Genomic DNA, 14,379 nt, shown 5'->3' with positions numbered 1-14,379 from the left:
TTAAGGGGAGTCGCTTTTGTGCAGAAAACCTGTCCGGTGCGCTCCAAGTGTCCATGTGGATACGAGAAAAAAGTTTTACGGAGTAGCATCGATCGATTTTGTATAATTTTTTTTTTTTTCGTCGTCTGCTGTCAGGACGGCAGGACTTGTGTAGAAACTAGTTTTTTCTGAACGTTTTTTTTTCGGGGCAGTTTGCAGATAGAAGAATGCTGCCCCAGATCCTCACCCTGGCCTGTGGTCTCTGCTGCTTTGGTTTTACCTCGGTCACTGCAAATATACTAAAAGCTGAGGTAAGTCTGATGGAAAATCCTAATGTATGCACTTTAAACAATGCAAAGTGATCCACATTAGGTTTGAAAGTTTGTCATATGAGCTGGTATGTGTAAACAACTTAGAATTTAAATTTCGACAATAATCCTGGAGGATATAACATGTTTTGCTGCAGAAAGCCTAAAAAAATATGAATTTTGTTTGACCTCTTATTCTACCACTACAGGAAAATAACGTTTCACTGATATCTGTAGGGTCTTTCCAATGTTTATAGCTTCTTTTTCCTAATCTTGCAACAGCCCGGGAGGAACTGTTTATGTTCCCGTGTTTATTCTGCCCCCCTCAAACACTCCCGACGTTTATCTTTCTGTACTAAGAGCTGGTTAAAAGACAGCCATCTGTAACACGAGATGAAGCTTCAACCAGAGGAAAAATGTCATGAGTCAAAACTCTTGTGGCTTGTGAGGGAGGAGATCCAGCCATGCAGGGGCAGTGCCCAGTTTGGAAACCTCAGCTGAGCTGCTTTGTTCTGAGAAAAAAAAAGAGGGGGGGCAGTGGTGGTTCGGGGGGAGGGGGGTTAATGATTTTCATCTGCCTGAGGAGACTTGCAGGGAAGCTGGTCTGCATTCACAACAAGCCGGACGTGAGTCGCTCCATCAAGGGAGACTGACGGCCTCAGGCTGTGAAGCCCCGGCCTTGAGACACTAAAGTGCAGTTAAGCCTTCAACCAAACAACATATTCTGTCACCGGGTCGCATGCAGCTTCGTAAATGATTGGGTGCGAGCACCCTTGGGCGCCTCCGTCTCTCCGCTCATTCTACATTGATTCTGTTTGTTGTCCCAGAGGTCGTAAGTGTGTTTGATGTTAGTATTTAAACAGTGCCTCATCGGTGTTCAGTCATACCGCCGGGAACTGCACTTACAAGGTATTTCTCTTTAAAACACAGGATGCACCACTAAAAAGCAGCTCTCACAGGAAATTGATTCACGGAGCACAAAAACTACAACTTAAGTAAGGTATACAAGAGTCACAGATGTAGTTATGCGTGGACAGGATGCACGAAGGAGCAGAGGAGGGCCTTTAGTCACTGACCACAGAGTTGCTGGCGCGTGAGTCAAGCCAGACGCGGTGGATAACTCAGAGAGTCAGACGGTTTATAAGACGCCACAGGCGAACACACCGACACGGTGATGAATGTCTGTAAACAGTGTGAGAAAACCAGACTGTTTACAGCTCATAACACCTCTGATATCTATCACCTCAGGGCTGAAATGATGAGGACCCCACCGTGCAGGATTTAATCAGATACATGTTGTGTGCGCAGCGCCGCGAAGCTGTCAGACATAACACTCATGCTGAAAAAGGATCAGAATCAATTATGGGTTCAGGATTACTTCACCTAAACGCTGTTCATGAACCCTATGATCAAAAGATAGACTGTGTGTGGCGAAAGCAGCAAAGATAGGAGAAACTGAGACAAAACAACAACCGAGTGACATAAATGTTTAATTTAAGTTTAGCTGACGCTCCGTTGACGGGACTCAGGGAGTTGAGAAAGCAGAAGTCCGACAGAGAAACTTGAGTTCGGAGGAATTTTGTGGTTTATCAGCGTTGCTCAACATCTGAACATCTCTCCCTGACTTCACTCCGACAAAGTAAACCCACTTAATCCACGCTGAGTGAAGAGAGATGCAGCTCCACCAAAAGAGAATTGACACTTCCACTATTCTCTGGAAATGACTTCTGGTGAAGTGGAGCACCTTTGCGGCCCCCCAGGCATCTGTTTTCATTCACCGCTTTTGCCTTGTCTAACCTTTCTTTACCTCAATGAGGAGCTCAGTGAGACCCGGTGAGCAAAGGAAGTGGGCAGCAATGAAAACAACGGCGTTCTAAAACAGGATCTCTTCATATCTGGCTAAAAAAAACCTTTCTGGAGATTTCCCGTTGCCATCTGGAGACACAGGTCTCGTGATCCCAGCAGAGGGTTTTCTGATCCGCTCAGAACACATCTGGGTTCAATTCTCTTTATCTATACCAGAGTGGCTGTTGATGTAGCATCAAAAGAGAAAGCTTTGCTCGAGACAGGCAACGGTTGTCACTGAAAAGATGTCAAAATAATCAGCTGGATCGGCCTTAATGAGAAACTGATGGACTTCAAGGGAGGAAGGGAGCTTATCTTTGCACCTACACTCATTTTCTTGGCTTTGGTTCAAAGAGAGGAAGTTTCCACCATGATGTTAGAAGTGCAGGTTCTGAAGATGCAAGTCTTAGGTGCTCAGCTGGTTGGATTCAATTTAATTTAGGCCAGATGTGCTCAATCAAATTCAGCTTACAGGCTGCCCACTCACCTGAGGTAGAGAGCTCTCTCTTAGCATTTTATGCTACTTTATACTTCTGCTCCACTATTGACATATTGTACTTTTTACTGCACGACATAATTGATTATTTTATCCCAATTATAGCTCGTTGTAGCCTGTATTTACATGATCACTTTCATTACAAAATTCAAGTTGTTGACGAAATCAATCTCAACTCTACTTACTAGCTTTTGGAGCTTTGACTCCATCGCACAGTCTTCATCAGCTGATGGAGTTTAGTCAGTTGTAATGGAGACGCGGTCCAAGTTATTGTTTCCTGTTGCTCCAACTTGCGGCCAGCTGCAATATTAAAATGAACCAAAACATGATATTGCATGAGTGATATTAATCATACATACTTCCTCCATCACTGCTATGTGTCCTGTATCTTAATGTTGTAACTCATGAATACATTTTATTCTATAAAGATGTATTCTATATTATAAGATCTTTTTATATTTGGTATGTAAAAAACTAAAGCTGCCAAATGAAGTGCAGTAACAAGTACAATATATGCCTTTGAGTAGAACTAGAAGTACACTCAAAATAGTGTTTATGTGCAGTACTTTAGTAAACATTGCCAAACAAGCAATGTCTATGTTAATTATCACTCCAGTTGCATCACTGTCACCAGAGAAAACGTATTCGTGTACCAGTACCGGTTGGCTTGCATCAGTTAAATAAGGTTTCACGAGGCAGAATACGTGATTTTAATTGACCTGTTTGACCCACTAGAAGTGTAAAAAAGATTTGGCACGGCGCTGCTGTGAGTGCTAACTGGGTCAGAGACGCCAAGAACTGAAGGCAATGTGAGATTCAGCCACTCATGAGCAGACTTCTCTGTTTTTTCCATTGGCACCGAGCGAGAGGAACAACTGACTCAGTCCCTCAAATTTAAATTCAGCCTAACCTCTCTCTCTCTCCACTTCTTTTTTACCGCTCTTCTTTCTAATGTCTTTACCGCTCCTTCGCTACTGTAACTCTGCACTTTAGATCATCTTCTGTCCTTTACCTTCTTGTCTGTGCGTTTTCTTTCTTCACTGCTGGTGAGATTTTAGAGGCAGGAAATAAAGCATCCAACTAACTTGTGTGGCTAGAAAAATACGTATTGACATTAAAACAAATGTGCAGCTTGAAACAAATAGTGTTTTGACACTTGGCAACACTGCTATACACAGAAAGACGGCCTTTTCTGCAGTACTGAGTGAACACCTGGTTAAATATACACAAACTCACATCCTTATCTCTATTTAAAGTTTCTTTCAGTATATTTTGCATAAATGCACACAAGCACCCACATGATGATTGTTCAGACGCAATGACAGTTTCACTTCCTAAGAATTTATTTAAAACTTTGTTCATAACTCTTGTAGGAACTTGTGGTTTCATGGTGCATCCGGAAAATAAATTACAACGCAGTCTCATGTGGATGTGACTAAGAGTGTGTGACAATAGGGGACATCCACATGTCCTGTAATGGGTGACGGGACATTGAGACATCACATCAATGCTTCCCGGCATCACGGTCATATTTTTGTAACTGTTGATACTCTCTGGATTGAGTGATTTTGTGTTGTGGAGTACATACTGGGAAACGTCGCACGGGCCCTGAACGCTCCAGGTTGACCGTGTTTCAACTAGTTTGTGATTAATCAATTAAAAAGATTGTATCCAGAAATCAACTGAAGTATGTCCTGCTGTGTTTATCATGAGGTTGTAGATTGAGGAGGATATCTGTGTTAAAATTGACTTTTAAAACCTTTTTTTCACACCTGGTACTCAGCAGACCAGAGTGCCTGTAGTCAAATTACCCCTCAGCAAACTAGAACCATGGGGTCCTGTTCTAGCTTATAAAAGTTACACAGATTGCACAGAGTTTGGGAGGAATGGAGGGTAATTAATGGGGGCCCAGCAGCTCATTGTTGCCAAAGGGATGCAAGCTAACACAGCCATGTTGAAGTACGCTTTTAGGATTTAGAGAAGACGATTTTCGCATGTAAATCTAATTAATTGTGCAAGTGATGATGAACCTTCATGGAATTCAGAGCTGCAACTGAGGATTTTCATTATGTAATACTAATTGGTTTTATAGAACGTAAGTAAATGGTGACAAACAGCCATCAGAATTTCCCCTGAAGCCAAAAGCGACATAATTATGTTGCCTGTATTGTGTCCAGCCAACCGTCCAAAACCCAAAGAGAATTTAAGATGAGGAAAAGCAGCATATCCGCACATTTAAGGAGCTGGAACGGTTGAATGTTTGCTTAAAAATTGACTTAATGATTATAGATGATCAAATTCTGTACACTTAAGTAATTGCGGAAGCTCTGTATAACATAGTAAGGTCATAGATGGGTCACACAATCCACGCTGGCTGTGTTTCAGTGTCTGTGCATTATACAATCAGACCTCATGTCACCATACACACACACACACACACACACACACTCAGGGCTGTGTGTACCACACCAGCAGCCAGCCCTTTGACCACACATGGCCGTGTTAGCGAGCTACCTAGCTACTCCGAGGCCAACAATACCAGCCATGTACAAGTCTCAATAAATAGAAGCTTTGATGGTGGCTGCTGGGAGTTCCAGGGAGGAGGGGTGCATGCTGGGATACCTGGCGTCTCAACCGGAGGTGGTGGTGGCTGTGTGTGGAGTAGTTTGGGACGAGGGGGAGAGAAGTGGAGGTCTTGTCGGCGTGGGGGAGACTTTTCAGGGGGGTGTTTTTATAGAAGCAGACGCGTCACCACACTGGAGCCACAGGACACACTAGCAGCAGTCAGTGGAGAGGCAGAGAGAGTAAATTTGGTTGGTGTTACAGGCAGATTGACTCAGAGAGAGTCGGGGGGGTAAATTAGATTAATGCTTAAATAATCCAGAAGAAATTGTGGGGGGGGGGGGGTATGCAGAGATGGAGAGAAGGGGGATAAGTTGTCTCTCTGCAGGTCGTCATAAGTGAACCTTGTTCTCTGGCCTCTCTGCCCAGCACATGACTAACAGTAGCTGTGTGTGTGCCCAGGCAGTACACGGCCAGGTAGTCCTGTCTATGCAGTCCCTACATTTCCATCCCCCCCCCCCCCCCGCCCCTCTTGCTTTTCCCTTCACTTGTCGGAGGAAGGCTTGAAGAGGAAAAACATCACTAATGGTGGAATAAGAGAGATATCTGAGGTTGAGATAATGCTAACGAAGGAATCCGGGGTAATTCCACAAAAAGCTAATCTGTGGTGGAGATAAAGACGTGCGTTAACGCTGCGTGTGCAGATACATAAGTGGAAACACACACAGTTCAAGATGCACTCAAGCTTCTATTACTCCAACAAAATGTGGCCACGAGATGAGAAGATTGACACCACTCTTTATGTTTGTCCGTTGAATATGGAGTGAAAACTCACAGCCGCTTAGCTTAGCTTAGCACAAAGAGTGGAAACGGAGGGAAACGGCTAGCATGGCCCTGTCTAATGGTTCAGATATCTACCGGCAGCTCTAAAGCACACTAATAATGTGTGGAATGTTGGGTCTGTCGCGCCTGTAAAACCCCAACTCTTCATTTTGACACTTTACTTTCTGTACTAATTAAACCAACACGTGTTAATTGGTAAGATTTAAAGCAAGACTGGGAGACTTTTGAGAGAAGAAATAATAAATATTTTATATGAATGAAAAGTAGAATTTATAAGCAATTAAACACACTCTTTAACTCAATACATTCAGGTTTTTCAGTAACGTGTTGATGTTGTTGTATAATGGATATTATACGTTTATTAACTTAATGGCTCTTCTCTACTAATGCTAAAGTCTTTATGCTAAGCTAAACGTCTCCCAGCTCCAGCTTCACTTACAATGGCAGCAATCTTCTCATCTAACTCTCGAAAAGAAAGCTAACATTTCCCAAATCGTTGAACTATTCTTTTAAGTCTTAGACCACCAGCAGCAGGCAGTGGAAAGAATAGGCCGGCCTTTCATGTGTAAAGATAAATAGTGGTGGTTTTGGTTGACTTGAAGGCAGACAGAGAGAGAGGAGGAGGAGGAGGAGGAAGACAGACATAGACAGGGGGCAGGGAGATCTTAAGCTCAAGCTTTGAGGAACCCAAATGTTGCTGAAAATGTGACTTTTTTCCAGCGTTACGACCGCCAGTTGTCTTTGGCTGCGATCGTCTAGACTTCTGGGTCATCGTAACTGAAATGACATCAGTGTTTTTTTCAGATTGTGAGTTTTATTTGGCTTTCAGTTCCTCTCTCGCTCCTCCTTATGACCCCACAACAAAGTTCCCCCTAACGAGCTCAGCATAAATGACGGGGGCATGCGATGGTTTTAAGAGTTCATAAACGGGAAAATCCCGCAGTCACATGAAGAAACGAAAATACATTTAACCTCAGTGTGTGTTGGCCGCTGTATGATAACAAGTCACACTAAAAAAACACACACACACACACTTTCTCTCCCTTATTCACCGTTTAATCTGTGTGATGCATCTGAGACGCAGGCCCGAACAAGCTCTAAAGTGACTGGAAGCAGACAAACACCCGCAGGTTCACACAAGCGGCCAGTCCCTTCTGTTTTTGTCGACTCAGATGTTTTCAGGTGTTTTTTTTGTTGTTTCTGGCAAGTCTGAATACGAGCAGATTGAGAAACTCACGTTTGTGTTGCAAAAGTCCTGATTCTGCAAATAAAGTCAAAGGATAATTGGTCTGTTATAAACTTCTTTAACTCACTTAGTCATTACTATAGGAGTGTTTTATAGGAGTGTTTTATTGTGCTTTCAAAAAACAACTCCTGAAAGACTATATAATGTACTATAATGGTACTATTTGAATGTAGGAATACCACGGAAACACAAAAAACACATAAAGTATTACTATAGGAATGTTCTATAGAAACAATATATAATATACGATAGTAATACTATTTAAACTATAAAGAAAAACAATAATACTACAACAATCTACATACTGAGTTTTACTGTTGAAATGCTTTAATAGATAATGAAATAGCACGACTGAAAATACTATAGTAACACCACAATACCACTATACAGCACTTTACAGTTCTTATTGTACACTATAGTAACACTATAGTTCATTTTTTATAACAATATCATTGTGTTTTAGTAGATTTTGTATTGTTGTTTGTCTTCTGCATGTTGTATTTTATGGAAATATAGAGTCCAATAACAAAACACTGATTTTTGAGAAATCTCATCATTTTGCTGTTGCGATTTTGACATAAAAAGAGACTACAGGCCACCGTACAACAGTGTATCAGTCGAGGCAGCAATCCTACCTCCTTAAATAAAGTCTCTTATCTGCCTGATTAGCTATCTTATCATCTATATTTTCTCGATCAATCTATCAATTGTTGGGTCTGTAAATAGCAAAGAATTACAATTTCTGTGGTTCAAAATCACAAGTTATACATTATAAACGTGTGTTTTAATTGTTTGGAGTGTATCACATTTTGAGAAGAAGAATATTCATAGAAAATATCCTTGTTTCAGGTTTAGTATTTCATAATGTCCATATAATAATTATTCATCACTGTTGGAGATACTCATGATACACAATAACGATGTAATGACACAGGATGCCAAAATAAACACTGTAATAACAATATGATGATAATATATGAATGTTTCTTTGTTTCATTTCTAGTTTAAAACATTTTTGCACATTCTGCGTGCAACTAATTGGTCCGGAAGGTTTATTTTGGAATAAACAAGATCTTACAGAGGACGATGGAGTGAAAATCTGAGATAAACCTTTCTGAGGTGCAATTGTTTTGTAATAACATATCTTTTGGTGCTGTCCGTTCATAATGTTCTCTCTCTCTTGTAGGGTTGGCTGCAGCAGTATGGCTACCTGCCTCCAGGTGATGTCAGGGCCCAGGCCATCCGCTCGCCAAAGTCCATTGAAACAGCGATATCGGCCATGCAGAGGTTTTACGGTTTGGCTGTCACCGGCTCCATAGACTCCAACACAATAGAGTGAGTCCTGATTGACAGCAACGTGTTTTTTTTTTTATTGGTTTCAAATGTTCAAATCATTCCTAGAGTCTTTCAAGTTGTCAGATCATTTGATGGTTTGAGAGTGGAGTTAAGATAATATAAGAAAGCGAGGTATCAACAAATGTGTCCTTCGGTGGAGTGTGAATATTTTGCACAGTTAAGAACTGGGAACTTTATTTTGCTGTGGCCAGGGCGATGAGCCGGCCGCGGTGTGGCGTCCCAGACAAGTTCGGCCCGGAGCTGAAAACCAACCTGAGGAGGAAGAGATACGCGGTGCAGGGTCTGAAGTGGGACAAGTCAGAGGTGACATTCAGGTACACGCCTACGCGGATCAATAATCTGTCTTTTGCTACTAAAGTCTCACATGTGAATATGATTTATTATGCATGTTATGATACACAACAAATGTTTTTTTCACTATCAAGCAGCAGTCCTCAAGATATTCACTTTTCTATCATAGATAAGAAGTCAAGACACTTGCTCTATAGTCAGGCTTTTATTGTGAAGCACTAAGGTGCTTTTGTTTTGAAAGGTGCTCTACTTGCTGACTTGCTCCTCTTTAGTGTGTTACTGTGCGTCGGGCCTGAATCCCCGTCTCTCCGTCCTGTCTCTCAGCATACAGAACTACACCCCTAAGATCGGAGAACAAGCCACATACGAAGCCATCAGAAGAGCCTTCAAGGTGTGGGAGAGCGTGATCCCGCTCACCTTCAAGGAGATCCCCTACAACCACATCAGAGACAAGGTCGACAAGTTCGCGGACATCATGCTCTCCTTCTCAGAGGGCTTCCACGGCGACAGCACGCCATTTGACGGCGAGGGCGGCTTCCTGGCTCACGCGTACTTCCCCGGACACGGCATCGGCGGAGACACGCACTTTGACCTCGCCGAGCCCTGGACCACCGGGAGCCCAGACCAGGGGGGTAAGAGAGAGAAGAGCAGACGGTCACATGAAGATCCTGAAGAAATGAAAAACCAACATACTAACTGTCATCTTTCCCCCTCTCTCTCTCTCTCTCTCTGAAGGTAACGATGTTTTCCTGGTGGCGGTCCATGAGCTGGGTCACGCTCTGGGTCTGGAGCACTCCAACGACCCCTCTGCCATCATGGCCCCCTTCTACCAGTGGTTTGAGACTGAAAACTTCCAGCTCCCATACGACGACCGCAGAGGCATCCAGGCGGTCTACGGTTAGTTGTCCTCCTGTAGGAAGTGGGAATTTACCGGAGATATCTGCAGCGATGCTCCTCGCAAGCCAATCAGAGCAGACTGGTCTTAAAGAGACAGGCGCTAAAACGGAGCGTTTCAGACAGAGAAGGAATACAGGTATTATTCAGACGGACAGTGTGGGAAAAATAAAGTGTTTTTTGAGCATTAAAGCATGTAAACATGTTCTAGGAGAAACCCCAAATACTCGTATGAACCTTAAAATGAGCATCATATGTCTCCTTTAACAAGTGTCTACAGCTTATTCACAGTGTGTCAATCAGTTAGAGTTCTAGTCCATCAATGGGTATGATGGACTACAAGTTAAAGAAACAGTGTCTATAATATAGTCAAGAAACACTCAGCAGCACATTGAATGTACAAAATACTCAACAAAATATAATATGCAACAATAGAGATAAATGATATGTTAACATCCGGCTTCAGGTATTAAGTCAAACAAACTATTGAACAAATTTAGATTCTGAGCTGATGGTGTCATCTGATTGTCGTTGAGACGTTTCACTCAAAACCCCAAAAGTGAACATGATGGTGGCGCTAGAGGGAAAGACAGAGGATCACCAAAGTCAGTAGGATTCATCATCTGGGATCAATGAACGTGTGGACAAAATTTCAAGGCTACCCAGTCCGTAGATATTTCAGTCTGGACCAAAGTGTTGGAATATGTCATTAACCATTTCACACTTCTCTCTCTCTCTCTCTCTCTCACAATATCTTCCCCACAGGAACCAAGTCTGGGGCTCCCCCTCCTCCCCCACCTCCCCCTCGACCCACGAAGTCGTCCACCCCCGACAACGGCCCGGACGTCTGCGAGGGACACTTTGACACCATCGCTGTCCTCAGAGGGGAAAAGTTTGTGTTTAAGGTACAACGTGTTCTCAAGCCTCCAGATGAGACGAAATGAACGGTGTTTTGACTCGTTACAACAGAGAAAGAACAGGAGTCAGTAATCCCATTAACGACGGCTGTGTTCTATGCAGGTGCCCCAATAAAATGCATTATTTCTAATCTATGTGTGTGTTTGCAGGACAAGTGGTTTTGGCGTGTGCGTAACAACAAGGTGTTGCCAGGTTACCCGATGACCATCAGTCACTTCTGGAAGGGTCTGCCCTCAAACATCAACGCCGCCTACGAGAGGGACGACGGGAAATTCGTCTTCTTCAAGGGTAGGTTCCATCTGATTCCGAGTGATTGAGTCACCGCGGCTGCTCGAGTGATGAACTTCACGTGTTAGCCGTTGCGACCGGTCTTCTGTCGTCTCTTCTGATCTTTCTTCTCTGTTTCTCCGTCTCCCTTCTGATCGTGTCTCCAGGTGACAAGTACTGGGTTTTCAGCGAGTCCAGCATGGACAAGGATTCCCCCAAGAGCCTGAAAGACCTGGGCACCGGTCTGCCCAAAGACAAGATCGACGCTGCTCTCTTCTACACACCGACAGGACAGACGTTCTTCTTCAGAGGCAACAAGTGAGTCGGTCCTCCATTTTTTGCATTTGTGAAAACTACTTCTCCCTGAGGAGACGTTTCAACAAGTTTGTCCTCAAAAGACTGGGAGTACTTCCTCATCACTTTCCTATAAAACATTGTGGGAGCGTTCCTGCAGCACTCATGCATAGATTTAATCTCTTTCCCTTTTGTCCAAACAGATACTGCTCATACTATTTGCACAGTTGCAGTAACCTGTTTCAACTTGTACTTTTACCGCGCTTATCTGTGAAATTGTTTTGAAGGTAGCAACCTACATTTCAGTGCTCTGACTCACACTTTGTCCCTCTTGTATGTAATTCAGTGAAAGAGTCTTACTGCATATGTGAAAACTAAAAACTACCACATGTAGAAAACCCACATTCCCAAAAAACAACAGCAAAGACATGAACCTTGGTGTTCCCCTGTTGTCTGAATATAATCACCCAAAGCTGTTTCTTCGAGGAAAGGTTTTCCAACACTGTGCATCTTTAACAGTTTTGTGTCTTCGTGTCACTTGCAGGTACTACCGTTTCAACGAGCAGACTCGCACCGTGCACAGCGGTTATCCGAAGCCCATCAGCACGTGGAGCGGCGCGCCGGAAAACATTAAAGCCGCCATCATGAGTGAAGATGGATGTAAGTTTTCCTCCCCATCGAACTGATCACGTGGATGTCTAAATCCCAGTTAGAGACGGAAACAACAACAGAAAAATGAATTGGCAGCTTTGACAATTGATTAATCCAAAATAAAGGAAACATTTCTCAGATACAGCTTCTCGAATGTGAGGATTTGCTGCTTTTCTTTGCCATGTGATTTTAACTCTTTCTCTCCACTCTCCTCAGCTTACACTTACTTCTACAAAGCCAACAAGTACTGGAAGTTCAACAACCAGTACATGAAGGTGGAGTCCGGCTACCCCAAGTCTGTGCTCACCGACTGGATGGGCTGCGAAGGCGAGGAGCCCAAGAAGGGCCGGGAAGAGGAGGTGATCATCATCGAGGTGGAGGAGTCGCAGGGCGGGGCCGGGCCGGTGGCCGTGGTGATCCCTCTCCTCCTGCTGGTGCTGGTCGTGGTCACTCTGGGAGCGCTTTTGTTCTTCAGGAAGTACGGCACGCCTCGGCGCCTCCTCTACTGCCAGAGATCCCTCCTGGACAAGGTGTAGACCGAGCGACGGGGGTGAATGACAGACTGCCACAGAGGGACAGAGAGAGAGAGAGAGAGAGAGAGAGAGAGAGAGAGAGAGGGCCGGGTGAAGGTGGAAACTGAGGGGAGGAAGAAATGGAAGAGGATGACGGCGACCGGAGAAAAAATAACGGAGGATAGGAGGGGGGGGGGGACAATGTGTTAAGTGTTGGGTGGTTTGTCTGTGCCACAAACGAGAACAGAAAGAAAAAAAGGCCCTAGAAACTGAAATCAGGAAAATGTGTATTTGTATGTTAAGTATTTACATGTACTGCTCTGTGTTCAGAGATTCACCAACGTACCCACGATCTCACATAGAGAAGGGAAATATACAAAGAGACTCGTCAACACCTCTCCTCTCTCACATCCCAGGTATTAGAAAGCAAACATCCCCCCTCCTTCCTTCCTCCCCTTTTACTGGACGACTCCAGCTGAACTGCTGTCTTGATTCGCGTCTTAACGTTGAGATCTGTGTTTCACTTTGGGTTGCACTCAGAAATTCATCAGGAGTTCTTGCTCAGAAATACATTTTGCTGTCAAAAAAATCTGTTGAGGTTTTATTTTTGAAATGAGTTAATTTCAACGTGACATTTTTGCTCTTGAATCCACTGTTTTGGCAAAGTTTTGATATTCGGCAATGCAGTATTTTTTTTTTTTTTTTACCACTAAGTAGGGCTGGGTATCGGACCTCATACTCCTCTAGTACTGCCTTAAATGTGTCGACTGCACATGGTATTAAAAACGGTCAAGTTGCGTAACTTTGTTTACTTATTCTTTAATCAAATAGTTTCCCATTTTACACAAAATTCTGCCAATTTTCCCTATTTTATTGAGACCTTCTTGTTAATGGAAAAATGCTCATATTTATCAAAGTACGATTCTGAATCATTTTGTTTTGATATTGAACATTTTAAAGCGATGCCTAGCCCTACTACGAAGAAGATTCTCTCCCATCTGCTCAACACGTTTTAGTTATATTATCACCTGCCTCTTGTTTGATGGAGCCGAGAACAACAGCACGTACCTTTTGAACGGTGTCGGCATTGATTGATGCAGACTTCTGAACATGCGTGGATAGGATTTGTGATCAGTATTTGTTCATCCAGGATTTACGTCCACTAAAGTCAGACTTACCGTGAGGCTGCTGGTGGCCGATTCCTCCTCGATAAGTGTCGCTGCAGCAGCTGATAAAGACATCTAAGCGGTACAAAAACTAGAATCCTTTATGTGTTTTTACCTGCAACTTGATTCACAAGCATAACTCTTCTTTCAGTGTAAGCAGTCAGACGGGGAAAAGATTTTTCTTGAAAGCGTGACGTTTTAACTCAAACATTCCAGTACATGTGTTGTTGACCGATAGGAGCAGAGCTGCTTGTCCAAGAATGTGTCAGTAAGCGGTACAGTTTCCAACAATATAGTGCAATTTTTTTAATTATTATCGTTGTTATGGGAAATTGTTGTTATTATAAGTATGGTTATTGTTATTATTGTTCTCCTGGTAAAGTTATAGGGACTTTTTTTTTTTGTTTGTTGCTTTTGTACATTGTCATTCGGAGTCCTGCTGGACAGAGGCGTAACGTGACAATGATGGAAATGAATCCCAGTTTACTCAGCATGTGATGAATTAGATCAGGGGGCTAAACGTGAGTTCAGGGAGTTTCTTTTTACTCTGAAACACCTGGAATTACAGAGATGTCGGCACAGAATAACAAGCGATGCTATTTATGAACTTTGATGGTGCTCAATGATATTTTTTTTTTTCTTTTTTTTTACATAAATCAAAATTGAAGTTGAATTCACTTAGTTAATAACAATGATAATGGTAATGATATTTATAATGATGATCATATCAATAAAATGGAATGAGATTTTT

General features: G+C 43.0%; 1 protein-coding gene across 1 annotated transcript; it reads left to right on the top strand.

The window, feature by feature from the left end:
• Positions 1–46: 46 nt before the first annotated feature.
• Positions 47–14,379, top strand: mmp14a (matrix metallopeptidase 14a (membrane-inserted)). Its single transcript, XM_079185078.1, has 10 exons — positions 47–290; positions 8,466–8,614; positions 8,827–8,949; positions 9,251–9,558; positions 9,662–9,823; positions 10,586–10,725; positions 10,888–11,026; positions 11,173–11,323; positions 11,844–11,959; positions 12,167–14,379. The coding sequence occupies exons 1-10, from the start codon at positions 207–209 to the stop codon at positions 12,484–12,486; spliced, it is 1,692 nt and encodes a 563-aa protein (XP_079041204.1). The 5' UTR covers positions 47–206; the 3' UTR covers positions 12,487–14,379.

The sequence above is a fragment of the Pholis gunnellus genome, assembly GCF_910591455.1.
Source record: "Pholis gunnellus genome assembly, chromosome: 23".
In the NCBI taxonomy this organism is placed as follows: domain Eukaryota; kingdom Metazoa; phylum Chordata; class Actinopteri; order Perciformes; family Pholidae; genus Pholis; species Pholis gunnellus.
This window is presented reverse-complemented; position numbering and strand designations above follow the sequence as displayed.

What these genes read in the sequence shown, in the direction of transcription:
- mmp14a (XM_079185078.1), top strand. Translation starts at nt 207, where the DNA reads ATGCTGCCCCAGATCCTCACCCTGGCCTGTGGTCTCTGCTGCTTTGGT. An exon ending in AAGTCAGAGGTGACATTCAG is followed by an intron (nt 8,950 to 9,250) that starts GTACACGCCTAC and finishes CCTGTCTCTCAG; the next exon opens with CATACAGAACTACACCCCTA. An exon ending in GAAATTCGTCTTCTTCAAGG is followed by an intron (nt 11,027 to 11,172) that starts GTAGGTTCCATC and finishes TCGTGTCTCCAG; the next exon opens with GTGACAAGTACTGGGTTTTC.